The sequence below is a fragment of the Hipposideros armiger genome, unplaced genomic scaffold (assembly GCF_001890085.2).
Source record: "Hipposideros armiger isolate ML-2016 unplaced genomic scaffold, ASM189008v1 scaffold_742, whole genome shotgun sequence".
Classification (NCBI taxonomy): Eukaryota; Metazoa; Chordata; class Mammalia; order Chiroptera; family Hipposideridae; genus Hipposideros; species Hipposideros armiger.
In genome coordinates, this window is record NW_017732092.1 from 444,709 (window position 1) to 466,266 (window position 21,558).

At 51.2% G+C, this 21,558-nt stretch overlaps 2 protein-coding genes across 3 annotated transcripts; one reads left to right on the top strand and one right to left on the bottom strand.

Moving 5' to 3' along the window:
- Window positions 1-6,402: 6,402 nt before the first annotated feature.
- UBE2S (ubiquitin conjugating enzyme E2 S) lies at window positions 6,403-11,575 on the top strand. The gene is made up of 4 exons (XM_019627846.1): window positions 6,403-6,932; window positions 7,556-7,703; window positions 9,158-9,348; window positions 11,113-11,575. The coding sequence occupies exons 1-4, from the start codon at window positions 6,414-6,416 to the stop codon at window positions 11,440-11,442; spliced, it is 1,188 nt and encodes a 395-aa protein (XP_019483391.1). The 5' UTR covers window positions 6,403-6,413; the 3' UTR covers window positions 11,443-11,575.
- Window positions 11,576-18,703: 7,128 nt separating this feature from the next.
- On the bottom strand, window positions 18,704-21,249 carry RPL28 (ribosomal protein L28). Of its 2 annotated transcripts, none has more exons than XM_019627865.1 (4): window positions 21,146-21,249; window positions 20,708-20,796; window positions 20,489-20,612; window positions 18,704-18,964 (listed from the first exon to the last, which is right to left on the bottom strand). In XM_019627865.1, exons 1-4 carry the CDS (start codon window positions 21,219-21,221, stop codon window positions 18,756-18,758), a joined length of 498 nt encoding a protein of 165 aa, XP_019483410.1. In that variant the 5' UTR covers window positions 21,222-21,249; the 3' UTR covers window positions 18,704-18,755. The 2 variants fall into 2 exon arrangements, with proteins under 2 accessions (XP_019483410.1, XP_019483409.1); XM_019627864.1 differs by having other exon boundaries at window positions 21,077-21,174.
- Window positions 21,250-21,558: the final 309 nt, after the last annotated feature.

The window sequence follows — 21,558 nt, forward strand, 5'->3', positions numbered from 1 at the left end:
CAAGTATATTGAAGGCTGCTAAGATTCAGGTTCATTCCTACATCAGGACATTACTATTAATGCTTTCTCTGTCTGCAATGGTCTTCTCTGGATTTCCACAAAACTTGCTCCCTCGCCTCCTTTAAATCTTTTTTTTTTTTAAAGATTTATTTTTTATTGGGGAATTGGGGGGATGGGAACAGTGCTGGGGAATTGGGGGAAGGGGAACAGACAAGTTGCTGTCGTTTTTGTTCTTCAATCTAGTTGTGGAGGATGTTGCTTCACTGGCCCAAGTTGGCACCATCATTGCGCTCTTCTCTGGCGAGGCAGATAAGTCACCGGCTTCTGGACGGCCGCTCACTGCGGCTGCTGGCCGCTCACGCTAGCTGCTGGCTACACACGCTGGCTGCTGGCTACACACGCTGGCTGCTGGCTACACACGGTAGCCCATGGCAATCCACTGCCACAGGGACTGCAGTCCACGCCGTTGCCGGCAACTCATGGCAGGCCAGCTCCAGGTTGAGCTGTTGTTCAGCATCTTAGCTGTAGAGGGCAGTGTCACTGGCCCTCATATGTGGGATCCGAACCGGGGCCCTCTGGCATCCCAAGCGAGTTCTTAACCATCGCGCCACTCAGCCGGCCCGCCTCCTTTAAATCTTAATTCACATGTCTCCTTCTCAATGAAGGTCCACCCTGACTGCCTATCTACTGTCCCCATCCCCAGCATTCCAGAACTCCCTCACCCTGCTCCAATTTTATAGTAACTAACATCTTTTTTTTTTTTTTTTAGCTGAGCCATCCCGCCACCTGTTGGCAGCTCACGGCTGCTCAGCTCGGGCTGACTCGAACTGCTGTTGCTCAGAGCTCAAACTCTTGAGCGAGCTCTTAACCAACTGAGCCACTCAGCCGGCCCTGTAACTAACATCTTTTGATACCTCCAACTTCTCCTGCCTACTCGCCCAATGTTCCCCGTGTTACACTGCAAATGCTGCATCTTGGGCAACCCTGGATGGTTGGCCATTTGGTTTTAGAGCTTCTTGTTTATTATGTCTCCCCACCAGAACAGAAGCCCCAGGAAGGTGGGGGTTTGCGTCCTGTCCTGGTCATTGATGTTTCTCAAGCACCTAGAACAGCGCCTGACAAACAGCTAGTGCTAAATAAATACTTGTCAAATGAACGGTCAGATCCTGACGGTGGGGATGCAAATATGAAGAACCCTGTCAAAGGCTACTTGGCAGAATGGCAAATACATGGGCTCTTTGATCCTGTGATTCCACTTCTAGGAATTTCTCCTCCAGGAAAGCACACCGCTGTGTCCAGAGACAAACGTTTGTGGATGCTCACTGCAGCTTCTAGCCAGTCGTCAGTCAGTCCGTGACTGCTAAAAACTCCAGTGTGTTCTCATCCGGGAACGCTGTGCAGCCCGCTAATCTAAGTGCACTGCCAAAGCAGGATGTGTGGGAATGTGGACAAACGCACCTCTGTAAACGTCCAGAAAGTGTGGGGCGCACACCTCGTGTGTCACCGGCGGGTGACTGCAGGAGTGTCCATGTGGCAGGCGAAGGAGGGTTACAGCCACACCTCCCACTTCTACTTCTGGCACTTCAGAAACTGTGTGACTTGCCCTTCAAGCATGTATTTCTTTGTAATTTAATACAGATGAACAGCAGAAATGAAGATTAATTTCTGAAGCCAGAATTCTAGCTGAAGGGACAATTTGGGTTTCATTGTATAAAAGTAAGTTTCAAGGCACCAATATTTAGCAAAAAGGAGCCCCTTCCCTTCCCCATACCACCTCCAGCCCATCATCCTGCCCATTCATTCCAGCCTCCCTTAGTGACTCAGAAGGTCCATCACTCAGGCCACCTCCCGAGTGGCTCTCAAATCCACCTGCTTCTCTCTGAACACCATGGCTACCACCCTAGCCCAAGTCATAACCAACTTGTAACTAGATATTTTGCTTTCACCTGAGCCTCCAACCCAGTCTCTACCCAGCAGCCTCCAGCTAGAGTCTCAGTGTGAGTACCAAATCCACTCACCTCCTGGTCAGAATTCCTCACTGGCTCCCTAGGGCTCTACCAAGCCTTCCCCTTGGCCATCAGGCCCGCAAAGCATGGCACCTCCATGCCCACCTCTCTGAGCTTGGAACATTCTTCCCTTACATCTGCCTCTTTACCCACACCTCTGGCTGCTTTTCGGTTCTTCCCATCATTTTTTTCAATTCTTAAAAACAAAAACAAGACAGTTTTGTTGTGATAACTCATATACCATACATACAACTCACCAATTTAAAGTGCATAAGGCAGTGATTTTTAGTATATTCAGAGTTGGGTAACCATCACCACAAACAATTTTAGAACATTTTCATCACCCCCCAAAAGAAAATCTATACCCATTAACTTTCACCTCCTTATTCCCCAACCCCCCAGTCCTAGGCAACCACTAATCTATCTGTATGGATTTACCTATTCTGGACACTTCATGTAAATGGAATCACACAATCCGTGGTCCCTCATAACTGGCTTCTCTCACTGAGCATCACATTTTCAAAGTTCACCCATGTTGTAGCGAATGTTAGTGCTTCCTTCCTTTCTATTGCCTGTGTGGATGTGCCACAGCTGGCTTATCCACTCATCAGTTGATGAACACGGGTTGTTTCTACATTTTGGGTGTGTGAATAACGCCACTATGAACATTTGTGTGTGAGTTTTTATGTGGCCATGTTTTCCTTTCTCTGGAGTACATATCTACCATTGGGATTGTGGGGCTATATGGTAACTCTATGTTTAACCATTTGAGGAACTGCCAGACTCTTATCTGGAGCAGCTGCACCATTTTTCATTCCCACCAGTTGTGTGTGAGTGTTCCAATTTTCTCACATCCTTCCCAACACTTGTTATTATCAGACTTTTTGATCATAGCCATTCTGGTGGTATGAAGTAGGGTGTCACTGTGGTTTGACTTGCGTTTCCCTGATGGCTGGTGATGTTGAACATCTTGTCATGTGCTTTTTGGCCATTTATGTATCTTCTTTGACCACCACTGCCACTTCTTCTCAGGGTTACTGCAACAGCCTCCTCCCTGGCCTCCCTGCCTCTGCCCTCACCCCCCTTCGTTCTCTTCACCCAGCAGTCAGTGACCTGAGAAAACCTGAGTCAGACCACAGTGCTCCTCTGCTCAAAATGCTGCACTGGCCCCCTATCCCCTGAAAGGCCAGAGTCCTCATCATGACCTTGAAGGATCTGCACAACCTCGACCACATACATCTCTCTAACCTCATTTCCCCACACCCTCCCTCTCACACACTCTGTTCCAGTCACACCTGCCTCCTTGCAGCTCCTGGAATGTTCTAGGCCTAGGCCTCAGCTGCCTGGAATGCTCTTCCTCCGAGAAGCGCATAGCTCAATTCCTCCCTTCCTTCAAGCCTGGGTTCAAGTGACACCTGTTTGGTGAGGGTTACCCTAGCTGCCTGGCTTAAAATTCACCAGGGCATCTGCACATCCCAGCACTCTGAACCTGTTCCCTACTCTGTTTTTATCTTTTTCCACAACACTCGCTCTCTTGTGACATACTATGCATTTTACTTATTTATCATACTTTGTTTTTGTGTCTGGCTTCCCCACTATGGTAAGCCCCACAAGAGCAAATATCTTCATCTGTTCACTGCCATATCCCAAGTACCCAGAAAGGAACCTGGCACATAGTAGGTGCTCAATAAATATTTGTTGAATGAACACCTTCAATCTGTCAGACATTCCAGAAGGGGCTGAGAACAGAGTCCCTGCTATCCTGGGTCTGATCTAGACAGGGAGACAGAGACAAACATGTAAACAAGTAATTACAAATTCTAATAAACCATGAAGACCATAGAGGGTGACGTGAACAGAGTGTGAAAGTGAAGGCAAAGGAAGCTGATCTGAGAGGTGACATTTTAAGGTGAGCCAAGGACACAAGGAGAACAGAAGAGGAGGTGGAAAGCTCTCCAGGTACAGGGGAATCACATGTGAACGTCTTCAGGTGAGACAGAGCTTGGCTTACACCAGGGACAGACAGAACGAAGGCCAAAGGGGCCTCAGGGAGAGTGTGCTGATGGATCTCACGGGAGTTTGGGATTGATTCAAAATGAAGTATTAAGGGAGGGGGGGGTCATGAAGGGTTTTTAACAGGGGTGGGGCACATTTGGATTTCAGGGGTTGGTAAAAGACAGCCTCCCTGAGGGCCAACTTTGTCCACTGACTGTTTCTGTCAACAAAGTCTGATTAGAATGAAGCTGCCCCCACCATCTGCATACCATCTATGGCAGCAGAGCTGAGTAGGTTGGGACAGAGACTGATGGCCTACAAAGTCAAAAACCTTTACTGAAAAGATTTCGACTGTTCAGGGTGTAGGCCATCATTTTTCTCTCCCTTATACCAGGTTCAACCTAACACCAATTCTTGTTGACTTCACCAAATCCCATTGCCTCTCCCAACCCCACTGCCACCAGCCTGTCAGAGCGGCGGGCATCACCACTTGGATGGCTGCAACTACCTCCTCACCAGCCTCTGTTCCTGCCTCTAAGTCAGATGGAGTCATACTGTCAAAGCCTCCACGGCTCCCCAGTGCTTGAGGAAAAGAACACACTGCTCATCACAGCCCAGGTGTGTGACATAGCCGCTGCTCCCCATTACGTGCCCTCCACCTACCCAGCTCACTCTGACCCAGCCTCACTGGTTTTGTAATGGTGCCCCAAACACACCAAGCACGATCCCCTCCCTGGGCCTTTGAACCTGCTATTCCCTTTACTCAAAATTCTTTTCCCATAGACTTTCCAGTAGCCCAGATGACCTTTCCTCGGAGAGGTCTTCCCTGTCCAACGGAGGTCAAATAGCAGCCCACCCTTCCTCTCTATCCCGACGCTGATTTATCGCTTGGCCACATGATGGCATACACTTCCTTGCTTACTGTCTGGCTCCCCCATAAGGAGACGTAAGCTCCACGAGCACAGGGGTTTTGTCCTTTTGACTTTCTGCCATTTCCTCATAGCTTCCTGCTTGGCACATCACAGGTGCTCAAAAGAAGTTTATGGAATGAATGGAGGCGTCCAGAGGGGAATCATAAACTCTCCCAACAGGGTTGTTGTAAGGATTACATGAGATCGAGCATGCAAAGGAAGTAGAATAGGGCATGGCACATGGCAAGTGTGTAATAAACAATAGCCATTACCATCATCATCATCATGATGTCTATTGAGTGGGTTTTTGAAACAGAGCTCAGTTTGACCATCACCTTTGCCTTGTGGCTGAGGAGAGCCTGGGCAAGTCACTTGACCCAGCTCTTCTTTCAGCATCTGTCTGTTCTTAAATGGGCAGAGATACCTGCATCCAGCAGGCTAAGATGTGGGAGACCCCGCATGGCTAGGCTTTCAGAAACCCTAGTTATCACTATGACTGTTACTCCACGGGTGTCTTTTACACCTTCCTGCCTCCTTTTCCAGAAGTGGAAGCCCCGTGAGGGAAAGCTGGTAGTCAGGATTCTTTTCAGGACACTGTGACCAAGATGGACCCTACCTTACCGAGCTCAGAGGCCCTGAGATGGGCGCCGCAACCCCAATGCACAGATAAGCTAATTAGGCCACTTCAGCCTCTGAATCTCCTCTCTTGGCATCAACACAGGTCTGTTTTCAGGGCACTGCATGCCCATTTTCTGAGGCCTGGAGAAGTTCCTCTTTCCCAGTAACTGTGTGTCCATTTCCCACACAGGGAAGATGAGGAACGAAGGCCTGGAGGCTGTGGGTCAGTCCCAGGAGGGGCCATGCCCTGAAGGCCTGGGGACACTTCCTTCTTGGGCATCACGAGGGATCCCAGCGCCCATTTCAGGGGAGGAAACTGAGGCCAGGCATTGTGACTGAGACCTGGCCAGGGTCAGGGGTCATACTTGGGAGAGCCAGGCGTCCAAGCCTTCAAGGGAGAGCCAGGCGTCCAAGCCTTCAAGGCAGCACTGACTGGTCTTGGAATCCCCACAACATAGAACACAGACCACAGGTCATTCCCCACATAAAATGGCGCCTAGAGGGAAAAAAAGTACAGCGACTCTCGACGCCCACACCCACCTCATGGCGGAGGGGTCGCGGACGGCCCCCCCGCACACCTCATGCATATACAAAACCCAAGAAATTTCGTTGGCTGAGTGGCTTGGCCCGCGCTAAGCAGGGCCCCCATTGGTCACTTTCCAATCTCCGTCCCCTGGCCCGCCTTCTTCGGCAAGAATTGGCCCGTGCGAGTCTCGTGACGCCATCCCACGGTTGCACGTTCCTATTGGTCATAGCGCCTTCCATCATCCGTTTAAAACTCCCCCAAGTCCCGCCTCCCCTGGCCCCGCCCGGGTTCCCCGGCGGACCGTTAGTCGCGTGCGCGATTGCTTGAGCGTCAGGGCGCGCGCGCGTACGCCGGACCATGGCGGCGTCTCATTCAAACGGACCAATCAGCGGTCGTATTGCCTCTCGCGTTCTTTCCCTCTCTACTCCCCCTTCTCAGCCCCTCCATACTTCAGAGTCCCCATTTCGACCCCCGCGCCCCCATTGGTCGGCCTGCCGCCACCCGCTTCACAACTTTTCCCGCTTCTGCTCGAAGCTTGCGGAAAGGGAGCGAGCGCGTCGAATGCTGAGGACCGTGCGCGCTGACGTCACGGGTCGAGGCGCGGCGATCAGAGGGCGCGAGGGGGCGCGGCCTGTAGCCGGATATAAAAGCGTGTCGGTGCGCGCGCGGCTGGCTGAGTGCGGCCGGGCATCCGGGGTGGGTGGAGCTGTGTGTGTTGTCGGAGGTAGGTGTCTGAGGCTGCGGGGAGCGGAGCGGGGCCGCCGGGGCCTCGCCAGGGCCGCAGCGGCAGCAGTTGGGCCCCCCCGCCCCGGCCGGCGGCCCGGAGAGCGCAGGAAGGGGGCCGGGGGGACCCGCCCCCGGCCGGCAGCAGTCATGGTGAGCGCCGCGGCCAGACCCGGGAGGGGTAGTGGGGGGCCCCCCTGGAGAAGGAGGCGGGGTCTCAGGAGCCTCTCGCAGCAGCGTAGCGGATTAGAGGGCCCGCCTGGGGATCCCGGGACGGGTGGGCCCATGGGCCTTCCTGTAGGCAGGGTAGGAGTTCGGGCGGACCGCAAGTTCCCTGGAGATGAAGGCCTGGCTGATCCCTGGAGCGGAGGGGGGAGGTCCGGGCTTTGTAGCCTGCCCGTGGGTGTTCCGGGAGCCGCTACACCGCCATCTCCAGGCCCGATTTGGGGTTTCCAGAATTGTTTCACCAAGGTTAGGTGGGGAAAGGAACCAGAGTAGGCCTCGGTCTACCAAGAATCATGAGGGGCCCATGCGGGAGTACGAGCGGGCGTTGGGTCTTCTGGGCGGGTGGAGTCATCCGGAAGCCCCCTCGGAGATCCTCCCTCATTTCTAGTGGGAAATCAGCCTGGGACGGCGGCCTGGAGCATCCTGGGTGGGGGTCTGCGAGCCCAGGCGCGATTGACCACCTGGGACTGCACAGTCAAGATTAGGGGGCACACAGCATCCAAGATTCTGCAGGGCGCTGTGGCCACTCACCCCTTTGTCTCCATGCCCAGAACTCCAACGTGGAGAACTTGCCCCCACACATCATCCGCCTGGTGTACAAGGAAGTGACGACGCTGACCACGGACCCGCCTGATGGCATCAAGGTCTTCCCCAACGAGGAGGACCTCACTGACTTGCAGGTCACCATTGAGGGCCCTGGTGAGTGTGGGAGTGGAAGGAGGAGAGGCACACTTCCTAGACTGCTTGTCATCTTTAGGACAAGAATAGGAAGTTCCCATTATAAGCTGAAGTCTGCCAGCTGATGGGGACGTAATGGTAGACTGGACAGCCCCAGCTTTACTTTAAAGAGGTGCTCAGCCTGCAGGGCAAGATAGATCGCACAAGTGACAATTATATATGCTTTTCCTTCAAGTGTTGTGAGAAAACCCTAGTCTCTGCGGGAGCATTTAATGGGGGCCTTACCTGGGATTAGGGCAAGGCTGGCAGACCTGGAGAATGGGTAGAAATTCAGTGGGAGTGAGAGACGGTGCCAGGCCGTGGAAACAGCATCAGCAGGCTGGAGGGCAGGCCTGGCTGGTGATCTCAGACTCCATCCTGTTGTCAGGGTCTCTCCTGGGACAACAGAGAACTGGGAGAGAGAACAGTAATAACCGAGAGTGACTACACATGATTGTTTCATCATGCAGTGACTTAGTGCATCATTTTAGGTGCACCACATTTCTGTTGTTAGTTGAACTCACAGAGTAAGCCAAGATGTTACAAGACTGTGGTAAAGGACCTAGTCAGGAGAGGACAGTGGTGAAGGGATCAGGGAAGACTTCCTGAGGTGATTTCCACTGTGCTCCATGAGGGTTAGGGGCAGGGGGAGGATCCCGAAAGCCCCAAGGCAGCGCAGTGGGTGCTTTGAAGGAAGGAAAAAAACAGGTGAAGCTTTTAGGGAGCAGATCTTTGAGGGCCTGTAGGTCTCTGTAAGGAGTTTGGAAAGGAAGTTGTTGGCAGGTTTAAAGCAGGTGTGACAGGTCCCTACAGAGTTTGCCTTTGACTTCAGTGGAGGGGGCAGTAGAAACTGGAGGCCTGGCAGGAAGCCATCAATACTGCTGGCATTAGGTGAAGTAGTTCAGCTGGACAGAGGTGGGGACGGTCAGGATCCAACCCTGAGGTCGGTTGCCTTGGCTGCTGATGGGTCATATGTGGGGACTGGGGCATGAGAAAAACAGTGATGGGTCCAGACTGGCTCCCACATCTTTTTGATCTGGTCAAGTGGGTGACTAGAGAACCGTTGACTGAGGCAGGGAGGACCGTGGAGTTGACAGAACTGTCCCATCATTTCCTTGCAAGGCTTCCAAATAGATGTTTTTCCAGGAAGACAAGTGGGTGCCAGTGTCTGTCTCTTGGGGAGGGTGCACGACTGGGGCCTTTACTGGAAGAGAAGAAGAGGCATCTGGGGGTGGAAACCAGGATTTGTGGCAACACAAGTGGAGCCTCAATCAGGGGACTACCTTTGAGGGGGATGCCTGCAGCCTCTGGGAACCTGGTCTGGTCCTGCCCTCCAGAATCCCCCAGTCTGGTGGAGGAGGCAGCAGGACTTTGGGGTTTGTGGGGTGCCTGGGAGTCCTGAGCCTCCTGACCTAGTCCCCATCCTCACACTGTAGAGGGGACCCCATACGCTGGAGGCCTGTTCCGCATGAAACTCCTGCTGGGGAAGGACTTTCCCGCCTCCCCACCCAAGGGCTACTTCCTGACCAAGATCTTCCACCCGAACGTGGGCGCCAATGGCGAGATCTGCGTCAACGTGCTCAAGAGGGACTGGACGGCTGAGCTGGGCATCCGGCATGTGCTGCTGGTGAGGTCTGGGGGGCTCGGGCACCCCAGTGACATCTCAGCATCATCAGTGCATTGTTTATTTTTACATTTTATTGGGGAACAGCCATGGTCATTGATTACACATTGCTTTCATGCTACAGTGACATACCTTAGTTGACTGTTTTTAAGGAGGGCGCATTTCACAGTGGCCCATGCAGGGATCGAACCGACAACCTTAGTATTATCAGCACCATGCTCTAACCAACTGAGCTACCAGTCACCCCAACATTATTTATTTTTTAAAACCAACTCTGAAGTAGTTGGGGACTTCCAAATTCAGGTTTCCAACTTTTCTTTAAAATTCTGGAAGGGTTGGCAGTGCTGGACCCAGGACACCAAGTGTGATTGTACAGGTTGTTCAGTACTCGGGGCACCTAAAGTATTCAGCTCATGGGTTTTTCAGTAGTCACAAGTTTGTGCAGTCATCTCCCCGTAATTGCAGAATGTTTTCATAAACCATTGTTTCTCAACTGGGGTGATTCTGCCCCATCTCTGGAATCAGATTTCCCATTTGGATGAGGGGAGGGGACCCGTCATCCCCTATTGGGGCCTGCTCCCAATAGCTGCCAACCAGGGTACAGGTGTGAGGTGCCTTGCTTTCCCTTCCTCTGACATTTTGCATTGTCAGGAGACATTTTTAATTGTCGCATCTAGTGGGGCGGGGGACCAGGGTGCTGTTCCACATCCTGCAGTGCAAGGATGGCCCCTGCAGGTAGTGATTGGCCCAATATCAGTCGAGCCCAGATGGAGACACCCTGGACTACACTGGTGCTCCAAGGTGCCCACAGGCCACCTAATTTAGGTCACTGGCTGCCTCCCCACCTGCTTAAAGCTTGAGTTCTTTTGAAAACTGGATTTCTAATGAGCCCCTGGGCCAGGTGGTAGAGAAGGCAGAGAACTGGGATTTCCTGCAGGGCACCTAAGAGGCTTGAGTTTCAAGATAAACAGACTCTCTTCCCTCCCCAACGTGTCCCTCCTCTCCCTGGAGTGTCATTGGTGGCTGCCAGGGGACTCAGGTGACGAGCTCATAGAGTAATCCCGAGTGTCCCCGATGATCCCTGGGGGCCATGGTGCCAGCCCTGTGTCAGGGTTGGCCATGGGGAGGCTACAGGAAGGGCCTCTGTTGTGGCGTGCAGTGGCCAGAATTAGGGTGTGATCCTGAGTCCTTGATGTCTGCTGGGCCAGGTGCTTTGCATGTGTCACAACAGCCCTGGGTAGCACCTGTCACTGCTCTCCTTGACAAGCCCAGAAAGATTGTCACCTGCCTAAGGCCAGGCACGTGCTGAGGCATTCTGGGTTCCCTTTTAGGATGAAGGTAGAGGCAGGGCCCCTGTACGTTTGTGGTCCCATTCTCTCGTGTGAGGTCTAGCCCAGCCAGAGTTTGCACTTGGGATTCCTGTTAAAGCCAGTGACAGTTCAGGGGTTCTTCATCTTAACTGTAGCGGTGTGGAAAGAGCTTTGCGGTCCATCAGGTCCAGGTGTGAGTTCCTAAATTGTCCCCCTCACCTCCTGAGTGCTTGGGGAAGTCCCTTTCTCCTCCCCATTCCAGGCCTCAATCACTGGTCCAGTCATCCTGTGTGAGTGACACTGAGCAAAGACCAGGAGGAGGTGACTATCTGATGTGGAGGAAGTGTTGGGAGCAGAGGAACAGCCAGTGGAGGGTGGAGGCCACAGGGCTGGACGCATGAGGCTTGTGGGGCCTGTGGCTGGCCCGGCCCCCTGACCCCGTGCCCTCTCCCCACAGACCATCAAGTGCCTGCTGATCCACCCCAACCCCGAGTCTGCGCTCAATGAGGAGGCAGGCCGCCTGCTCTTGGAGAACTATGAGGAGTACGCGGCCCGTGCCCGACTGCTCACAGAGATCCATGGGGGTGCTGGCGGGCCCAGTGGTGGGAGGGCTGAGGCTGGCCGGGCCCTGGCCAGTGCGGCTGCGGCCTCCTCCACCGACCCCTCGGCTTCTGGGGGCCTAGGGGGTGCCGAGGGGCCCATGGCCAAGAAGCACGCGGGTGAGCGTGACAAGAAGCTGGCGGCCAAGAAGAAGACGGACAAGAAGCGGGCGCTGAGGCGGCTGTAGTGGGTTCTTCCCTCCCCACCCCTGTCCGACCCTCAACTCTGTCTCTAAGTTATTTAAGTTATGGCTGGGGTGGGGGAGGGCATGGGGATACTGGGACCTGGATTTGTTTTTCTAAATAAAGTTGGAAAAGCAGCTGCTGTGCCTCTTAGATGCCCCAGGACCAGCCTGTGCCATGTGGGCTCCAAGTGGTAGGCACCCAACCCTCAAGCCCATGCACAGGCCTCAATATTGGGCCCTCAGCGGGCCCTCTGGTTGAGCTCTGAGGCCACCTCTGGAGTCAGGTTTCCCACTAAAATAGGTTGGAGGGGAGGGGGTCTATGGCCTGCTGGCCAGGAGACCAGCAGACAGGTGTGAGGAGCCTTGCTCTCCCTTCCTCCGACAAGCCTTGTCTGACTACCCTGGACTAGGGCGAAATTTGATTTCCTCAGGTCACCAGATCTAGCTCTGGCCTTAAGATTTGTGTGTATTCCTGCATAACATCACTGATCCAGGTCCAATAACACACCCATCTTCCAATTTCTGTGCTCAGATGTCCCGGTGTGATGAGCTGATTACTTTGTCAGTTCACATAGAAGTTGAGTTCACTGGCCCATGTTGGTATGATCATTGCGCTTTTTCCGGTTGAGGCAGTCGCTTGCCAGCCATTGGACAGTGGCTCACGGTGGCTGCCGGCCATTCACGGCAGCCCACTGCAGCAGGGGCTTCATCCTACGCCGTCGCCAGCAACTCATAGCAGTCCAACTCCAGGCTGAGCTGTTCTTCACCATCTTAGATGTAGAGAGCACAACATCACTGGCCTTCATGTGGGATCTGACCCAGGGCCCTGATGCTCAGAGCTGGTGTCCCAAGCCAACTCTTAACAAATGTGCCACTCCGCCGGCCCCTTTCTCAGGTCCTCTTAAAGGTCATGGTGGATTGCAGTTCTTGAGGATGTAGGGGCTGTCCTCAAGCTGCTGGGGTTATTGCCTCCCAGGCCTGACTTTAGGGCTGTCCTTTGAAGGGCTCAGCTGATTTGAGGCTGCCCAGGTACTCAATTAACCAAGTGATGATGTGATTGTAGGAACCAGAGTTGTCAGCCCCCACTCCAGGGGAGGGGTGGGAACTGAAGCAGCATTAGAGTCAGCCCTGGAGTGCCCATCCTATCCGGGTTCATCTGCAGTACTGGGACTAGCAGTCACTACCTCTTGGGCTGCCACGGAGGCTCATGTATAAGGGCTGCAACGGCTGGGGTGGTGGGGCGGGAAGTGGTGGGTCTTGGAGAAACTAGAAGGCAGAAACGGGAGGCCACAGAAGAACGACTGGCTTCACCTCAGTTTCTCGTTCATTAGCGACAATTTTGTTGCCTTGTGCTGGGCCCCCAGGACACTGTCAAAAATGATAATAAAATGAAAAAAATTTTTTTCTTTCATACACAAAGACTTTTACATGAATTTTCAGTTGTTTTCATCTGTAACAGGCAAAAATGAAATGACCCAAATGTTCAGCAGATGAGTACAATTGCAAATTCATACAATGAAATACTATTCAGCAAAATACTGATGCACAAAACATGGATGAGGGCCGGCCGAGTGGCGCGATGGTTAAGAACTGGCTTGGGACGCCAGAGGGCCCCAGTTCGGATCCCACATATGAGGGCCAATGACACTGCCCTCCGCAGCTAAGATGCTGAACAACAGCTCAACCTGGAGCTGGGCTGCCATGAGTCGCCGGCGACAGCGTAGGCTGCTGCCCCTGCTGCAGTGGGTTGCCATGGGCTACCATGTGTAGCCAGCAGCCGCAGTGAGCAGCCGTCCAGAAGCCGGCGACTAATGTGCCTCGCCCAGGAAGAGCGCAATGATGGTGCCAACTTGGGCCAGTGAAGCGACGTCCTCCACAACTAGACTGAAGAGCAAAACGACAGCAACTTGTCTGTTCCCCTTCCCCCAATTCCCCAGCACTGTTCCCATCCCCCCAATTCCCCAATAAAAATCTTAAAAAAAAAAAAAAAACATGGATGAATCTCAGACATATTACATGCTGAGTGAAGCCATATACAGAAGTGCAAAATATTTTATTACACATATAAAATTTAAGAACAGGCAAAATTAATAACTTAATGGCTGAAAACAGGTCATTGGCAGTCGGGTCAGGGATGTTCAAATGGACAGGGTCATGGGGAAGGTTTCGGGGTGATGGGCACATTCCAGATCTTGATTATAGTGGTTACACAGGCACATAAGTTTATCAAAACTTAAAACTGTATGCTTAAAATAGGTATAATAGGTATATTTTACTTTGTGTAAAGTATATTTCAAGTTGATTTAATTTTTAAAATCAAGAACTGTTTATCTTAACGTGAAAGACAAGTCAGTGAGACAGAAGATATTTGCAAGTCATATAACCCAAAAGAACTAGTCCAAACAATATATAAAGAGCTCCTACAAATCAATAAGAAGACAGCACAAAAGACAAGTGGGCAAAAGCACTTGATCAAACACTTCACAAAAGGAAATCTAAATAACTACCAAACACAACCTTACAGGTTTTGCACTCCAAATTCTTCCTTTTGCAGATCAAATTTTTCCACAAAAATGTTTTCTTAATCTTTGTAATAAAAATAAATCCAGTGTTGTTGTTGTTAAAATTAAACATTTTGTTGCATGTATTTAATAATAAACAACATAACATATAACATCAGAAATGCTTACTTATAGCTTCATTTATAAAGGTTCTCTTGCTGCTCATGATAATTTCATGTATTCATAACATAATTATGACAATCTTTAGGAGTAATAGTTGCAACAGAATGATTAATAGCCTCTAAATGTTCATGGTTTGATGGATCAGCCAAAATATTTCTTGCACAAGACTTAATATTTGAAAAAACTTCTTCAGTGGGGTTCATTGGAGAGTATGGTGGTAGAAATAATAAAGTGTGTATTGTCTGACAAACAAGATCACGTACTTCTTGAGTATTGTGGAGGCTTACATTGTCCAAAACAAGCCACACTTCCTCCAGATTATCACCATCCAATTTCTGCAATAATCTCTGAAGAAATTCGCAAAACATATTTGAAGTAATCGTAGAATGTGCAATTACTTCATGCCACACCATTCCCTGAATGTTTATTGCTGAAATTAGTGAAACATTTTGTCCTCTAACAGTTGGCACAGTCACACGAGCTGGTATAATAACTTTTGATCGCGCGTTTGCTTTTCAAAAATTAAGTTCTGCACAAGAAATATTTTGGCTGATCCATCAAACCATGAATGTTTAGTAGATGTTATTAATAATTCCGTTGCAACTATTACTCCTACAGATTATCATAATTATTTCATGAATATATGAAATTACCACGAGCAGTGGCAGGAGAACCATTATAAATGAAGCTATAAGTAAATAAGTATTTCTGATGTTAAATAAGTATTTTATGTTTATTAAATATATGCAATAAAATGTTTGATTTTAACAAGACATTGGATTTATTTTTATTACAAAGATTAAGAAGACATTTTTGTGGAAAAATTAGATCTGCAAAAGGATGAATTTGATTTGAAAAAGGTGAATTTGATTTGAAAAAGGGTGAATCTGAAGCGCAAAATCTGTATCAGTAACTGGGAAAATGCAGTGTAATTAATGCAAGGTTGAAACCACTACACTTCCATGAAACTGGCAACAGTTATAAAATCTAACACTATTTGTTGGCATGGTTGTGGAGATACAGACGATCTCCTGATGGGAGCATGAAATGTTTATGGTACAGTTGAAAGAACACATGCCTTATTATTGCTCAGCGTTCTTGCACTGAAACCACAGGCTTTAGACAACACTTATCCTGACTGCAAACAGTATAAACATACTTGTATATTCAAGAAACCATACAACACTTAAATAATGAGCTATCACGACTTCCAGCAGCATGGGAGAATCACAAAAGTCACGACCAGCCAAACAAGCTACAAAAGAAAGCGACAGCTCAAGTGCCTTCATATCCGATCCGAAATGGGTAGAGATGAGTGCTGCTGTGAAACAGACATCCATAGATGGTAGAACTGAAAGCAAAAAGGTTGTTTCCATAAAGCTTGGGATTCTGGTCACTTCCAGCCAGCAAACAGCCAAGGAGGGCTTCTGGGGGGCCGTTGTCTTCTGCTGCTTTAGCTGGGTGCTGGTTACACGGGTGATTGTTTTATAGCTGTTTTTATAAGTGTATAAATGTTTTGTTCACTTTCTGTATGTCTGCTGCATTTCAGAATTTTGAACACATGAAGAAACTCATTATGTACAGATATGGACCAATCTCCAAAATATGTTAAAGTGAAAAAAAAAGCAAATAGTGTATATGATATGCTTCCATTTCTGTCCAATATTTTAAAATTTTTGTTTAAAACAGGACGCAGGTGTTATTTCATTGCATGTGTATTTAATGCCTCTGGAAGGTCACATTAGAACCTGGAAATACTGTCTCAAGGAAGGAGAGCCTGGAATACCTTGTCAATGTTCCCCATTCACAAAGCAAAGACTTGGGACCAGCCGAGTGAGTGGCTTAGTTGGTTAAGAGCGCGAGCTCTGAGCAACAGGGTCACCGGTTCAATTCCCACATGGGCCAGTGAGCTGCACCCAATCTAAGCTGCCACTGAGCTGCCAACAGGCGGCAGGATGGCTCAGCTAGTGAGAGCAAGTGGTCCTAACAACAAGGTTGCTGGTTCAACTCCTGCATGGGATGGTGGACTATGTCCACTAGCAACTAAGATTGAAGAAGGCACCTTTGAGCTGAGCTGCCCTGAGTGCTCTTAGCAACAAGGTTGCCGATTGGACTCCCACATGGCTGGTGGGCTGGTGGGCTATGCCCACCTTAACTAAGATTGAACATGACACCATGAGCTGAGCAGCCACGAGCTGCCTACGGACAGCCAGATGGCGACTGGACTTGAAACTAAGCTAGCTGCGTCCTCCACAACTAAGATTGAAAGACAACTTGGCTGTTCCCCTTCCCCAATTCCCCAATAAAATAAATAAATAAATAACAAAAAGCGAAGACTTTTAAGATAACATAAGTTTCTACAAAGAAACAGCTCCCTCTCAGTCCTGTCTCCCCAACACCAAATTCCCTCAATCAGGGACAAGAGTGTTATCAGGTTTTTTCTGAAGAAATTCTACCCAAATGCCACAAACTTAAATATATATTCTTCTAAGCCCACCCCTCTTTTGTTTTTACACAACTGGCAGTATCCTGTACATAGCATGTCAGACTTTGCTTTTTCGACTTAACAGCAAGTCTTGCAAATGTGTCCCTGTCAGCATTTACAGCCCTTCCCTGCTCTAGCTGCCTAATATTCCATTGGAGATGTGCCATCCATCATTCATGTCACACGTCCTGGATCTATGGACCAACCATGCTGGAATGCATAACCTTTCCAAATACAAATGCCCTGGGTGTCAGTGGAAAGAGGTGAGGTGGAGCTAGGCCTCATCCACACGACCAGGGGTCTGCCTTTCACTCAGGGGGGGTGGGAATTGCAGGAGGGTTCTGAGAAGGCATTAAATCACATGGACTTAGTTCTAACAGGATGCCCCTCCACCTTGGTGGAGAACAGTCCCAAGTAAGGCAAGGGTGGAGACTACTGTTAAAGAGTCCAGGTGCAATAAAGGCTTTGGCAGTAAGTGGTCAGGGTCACACCTGTTAACCAGGGAAGGCTGGAGGGGTGGGGGTGGGGGGCGATGTCAGGAGCTCTGTGTTTGTGTGGTATCAGCCCCTGGAGGCAGGGCTCCCGCCCAACCCCAGTGGGGGACCTATGAAACCCTTAGCCCTTGGCCACAGAGCTGTAAAGTGAAGACAGGGTACAGAGGGTGCCAAAAAAGTGTATACACATTTTAAGAAAGGAAAACTATTAAAATTCTAATAACATACCGATAACAAACGACTACGTCATGTATACATTTTTTTTTGGCACACACACCCCCTCCCCGCATGCCCCACAGATGGACTAGAGAGACAAGGTCCAGCCTTCTCCCAGCGCTTATGTTCTCCAGAGTTACTCACTCAGCACTTGCTATGTGCAAGCCATCCCTCAGCCCTCTGCATTCATTAACTCCCTGAATTCTGACAACACAGGCACAGAGAGGTCTAGTTTCCCACCCAAGGCCACGCAACTAGTGGCAGAGATGGTGTTTGACAGCCTGGTGATAAACACCTCCAGGCATGCAGGCAAGGGGTGAAGGGGCAAGGAAAAAGGGAGAACCTTCCTTAGGGGATCAGGGAAGACCTGAGGAGACAGAACTATTGACACCCTGAACACAAGGCAGCCTTGTAAGATGGGAATGTCAGAGGTAGCAAGGCTACAAAAAGCTGAGGTGCGGCTGGTCCTCTGAGGGGCTTCAGTAGTGAGCCCAAGCAAGTGAGGGATGGTGGCTGGAAAGAGTGCTCATTCCCAGTCTAGTAGGAGGTTAGTACAACAGTGGGCTGGGCGGGTCCTTTGCTAGGAACAGGCGGATGACATAGTTGCTGGCTTATGGGAAGCCTGGGGCTACCACCTCCCTGCTGGGTTGCTTGTAGGGGCTTTAGTGCCCCTCTCAGAGATGGGGACAGCACTCCAGTTGTGAGGATTCACAAGTTGCATTGCCTGTTTCAACCAAGTAGGGATGGGCACTCTTGGCAGCTACTGCATAATGGGGCCCTGAGGGCTCTGCCCACCCCCTCAAGTCCTAGGACACTCACTTCACTCCTGTGGGGTTCCTGTTGGGAGTGTTCAGGCTGTCCCAGGAAAAATAAAGGGTCTAAAGGTGGGGTCCGCAGATAGTAAAAACCCGGGTGATAAACACATCCACCTTCTCAGGCCACACCACATACCTGTATTAAGAGGCGTGACGCCCTGGGTCTACATCCCCACCTCTTAGATGACAATAAAATAGGCACTTAAGATCTTTCTTGAAGCTTTGTGGTGTGCTAGCAGACTGAGATTCTGATGATTCTAGAGGGTTTTGCTTGTTTAACCTGCTCTTTGTAGATGTCCTACTGAAGTCATCTGATGTGCTGAAATGTGGGAATTTACACTAGCCCCCAGCCCGTAAGAAGTGGGAGGCCTCCCACAACAGCTGGGGCTGGGCTCCACCCCCTGCACGGGGTCCCTCTAGTCCCAACTCACTGCAACCTGTGTGGTACCAGTGGGTAGGTGGAGCCCTCCCCCCACCCAGGTGTCCCTTAGAGTTCTGGTGACATGGCCTGGGACACACAGAACCAGTGCTGGAGCCACACCACACAGAAGAGAGGCCCAGGCAAGGTGGTTGGAGAAAGTTGGCTGATGCTTTATACTTTATTGTTTTGGGGGGGAGGTGCTCAGGAGCTCTTGGTGGGGCGAGCCCTCTTCCTCTTCAGCGTCACGGGCTTCTGGCTGCGCAGGATGGCGCTGGCTCTGCGGATGGCAGCCATGCGCAAGTCCGGGCGGTACTTATTCTTGCGGATCATGTGCCGGATGCTGCTGAGGGTGGCTCGGACGTTCTTGTTGATGGTGGTCCGCACGTAGGAGGTGGCTGGCTTTCGCTGGCCTGGTGGGGGAGAAGGGGAGTCCCATTGGTCAGTTGGATGGCCTAGGCCTTTAATGCACCTTCCAGGTGGCAAGGATGCCACTGTACCGAGAACAGGAGCGCCCCAGCTGTGAGCCTAGGCAGCCAGCCCCACCTACACACACCAATTTATAGGACACTCACAGTGACCATCAGAGGCCAGGTCCTGCCCTGGACACAGTACAGACATCTCATCATTGTGTCAGAGACAGAGCGTTCACGTCTATCTCACTTTAGAGAGATGGGGCAGATGCAATAAGAGGACTTCTGTCCAAGGTCACACATATAGCAGAGCTGGAATGCAGGACGCCTGATTCCAGGGCAGCAGTGGTGAGGCAGGTGTTCAGCACTGCGCTGGCCAGATAGTGAGCATTCCACTCCCTGACCCGCCCTCCCGGGCCCCTGGTCCCCCCTCAGCTCCTCCTCTGGAACAAGAGTCTAAAATGTCAAGCTGAGGCCTGGCCCTGAAGCTGGGGGAAAGGGAGTCACAAGGGATGAGGGTGAGAAAAAGCCCTCACCTGTGCACATGTGGAATCTGGACTCCACCGCCCAGGATTAAAAGGAAGCACCCCCTTTCTTGTGCCAGAGCTGATGGAGCCCAAATGGAGTCCTGTGCTCCTGGTTTTCCCCAAAAAGCCAAGGACCCCTTGGCATTTCAGGGGTGTGGCTGAGTTGCGGACCCCAGAGCAGGGTCATATTAACTTCTCACAGAAGTTGGTTCCTGACAGGAAAGGCTACCTAACAATCTCAAGAAAAGGGAACTTTTTAAGACCTGACACACCACGAAGAGGTTCTCAGAAGTCCAAAAACCCAAGGGGGGGGGGTAACACCCCTCCAAGCTTGGCAGGCCTGGGGTACTGCTAACAATGAACAAAATGTTGGGCCCTGACCCCAAACAGAAACTGTCCTCATTGAAAACCTGGGAAATCTCATTCCTTTCTCTTACAAACCCCAGCAAAGACCAAAAGTGAATCAACTGTTAACAGCCCTCCAGAGGCCGTCTCCAGGACCGCGTTTAAAGACGCTAAAAAGGCTCCTCCATGCCTAAGTTTATGGGGGTGGGGTGCTCAGGACTCCTTCTGAGTCCACACAAGCAGAATGGGGGTCAAATTGCAGCTTGTGACCCAGCCTGTTACTTCCTACAAGTGGAAGCCAGGGGAAGGCTCATCTGTCTAAATTTCCCTACAGCAGTGAGATGGAGACATCCACCTCCACCTGAACTGTTTAAAGGACCTAATCTGAAATCATTCGATCATGCACCCCTGTAATACAATCCTCACAACCACCCACAACATACAGTTCAGGTCTTATTAATTTCTCTACTTCACACAAAACAAAACAGGTTAAGAGACCTGACCACCTCACACAGCCCATGGGATGGCGGTTAAGGGGTGTCAGCTTCCCAGAAGAACATCCTGACTCGAAGAACCCTCGACTCAGTGACAATTACAGCTCCCTGCCCCGATAGGGGCCTGCCGTCTGGTCCAAGCCAGGGAAAATGCTCACCGGATCTCCGCTTCATGACGACCACCACACCTTTGCCGTCGGCCGCTGGCTCCACGCCCACCGTCTTGCGGTGAATCAGCCCATTGTAGCGGAAAGAGTTGCGGGCCTTCAGATTATTGGGCTCCTGGGAAGGCGGACGCATGGGAGGCGTAAAGTGGGAGGGGACCCGGCGATAGCGAAGTGCCTCCCGCAGACCCAGGCGTCAGGACCCCCACTTACAGTGCTGTATGTCTGCTTGTTCCTTTTGATCAGGAAGCTGGAGCAGTTGCGCACGACCATCCATTGTAGATGCGCGGACATGGCGACAGCTGCGGAGAAAGGGGCACGGAAAGATGTCAAAGGGAGCAGCAGGCCGACACCAGGCCCCATGCGGAGAGAGAGTGTTCAGTGGGAACCTGACGAATGGGGCAACCTGAGGGCAGACGGTACTTAGGAATTAGGCAGGCGGGGTTTGGCGACCTTAGACGGCGGGACTGAAGTCAGGCGCCGAGACTAAATGCAGGAGACAGTGTGAAAACCCACGGCAGCTTTGGGTGGAGGAGCAGGGGGGCAGCTAAGGACGCAAGGGGCGCAATGAAAGAAACTGACAGGGGCAAACAACACCCGGCAGCCCGCGTGAGATGCGCCCATGAGGACAGGCGGAAGGCCCGCGCTCACCTCCTCTCGTTGCTGTAGCAGTAGACGGAAAGAGGCACATAGGGGGCGGGACGATGCCTTTAATACCGACACGCATTTCCGCTTCCTCTCTGGGCAGGCGCGCGCAGTCTCCTGACCTCCTTCTCCTCCCCCCCCCGCCCCCGCTTGCCTCCGAAGCGGCTCAGAGACGTTCGGCTATTTCCGCCAGCCCGTCTCACACCGCTCGGGAACCTTCGGAACTCTTCGGCTGGAGACCCGAGAGCGTGTTCTCTGACGCGGAGCGCCAACGTTCGAGAGCCCTACGTATGTTTACAAAATTCCACGGCTTGGTTTCCGAGTGGGTCCAGTTAGAGAGGCCCCAAATTCTCTTCCTCAGTGTCCTGTCTCCAGTGTTGCTCACCCAGCTCTTGACACACCATGGGAGCCCAATAAAC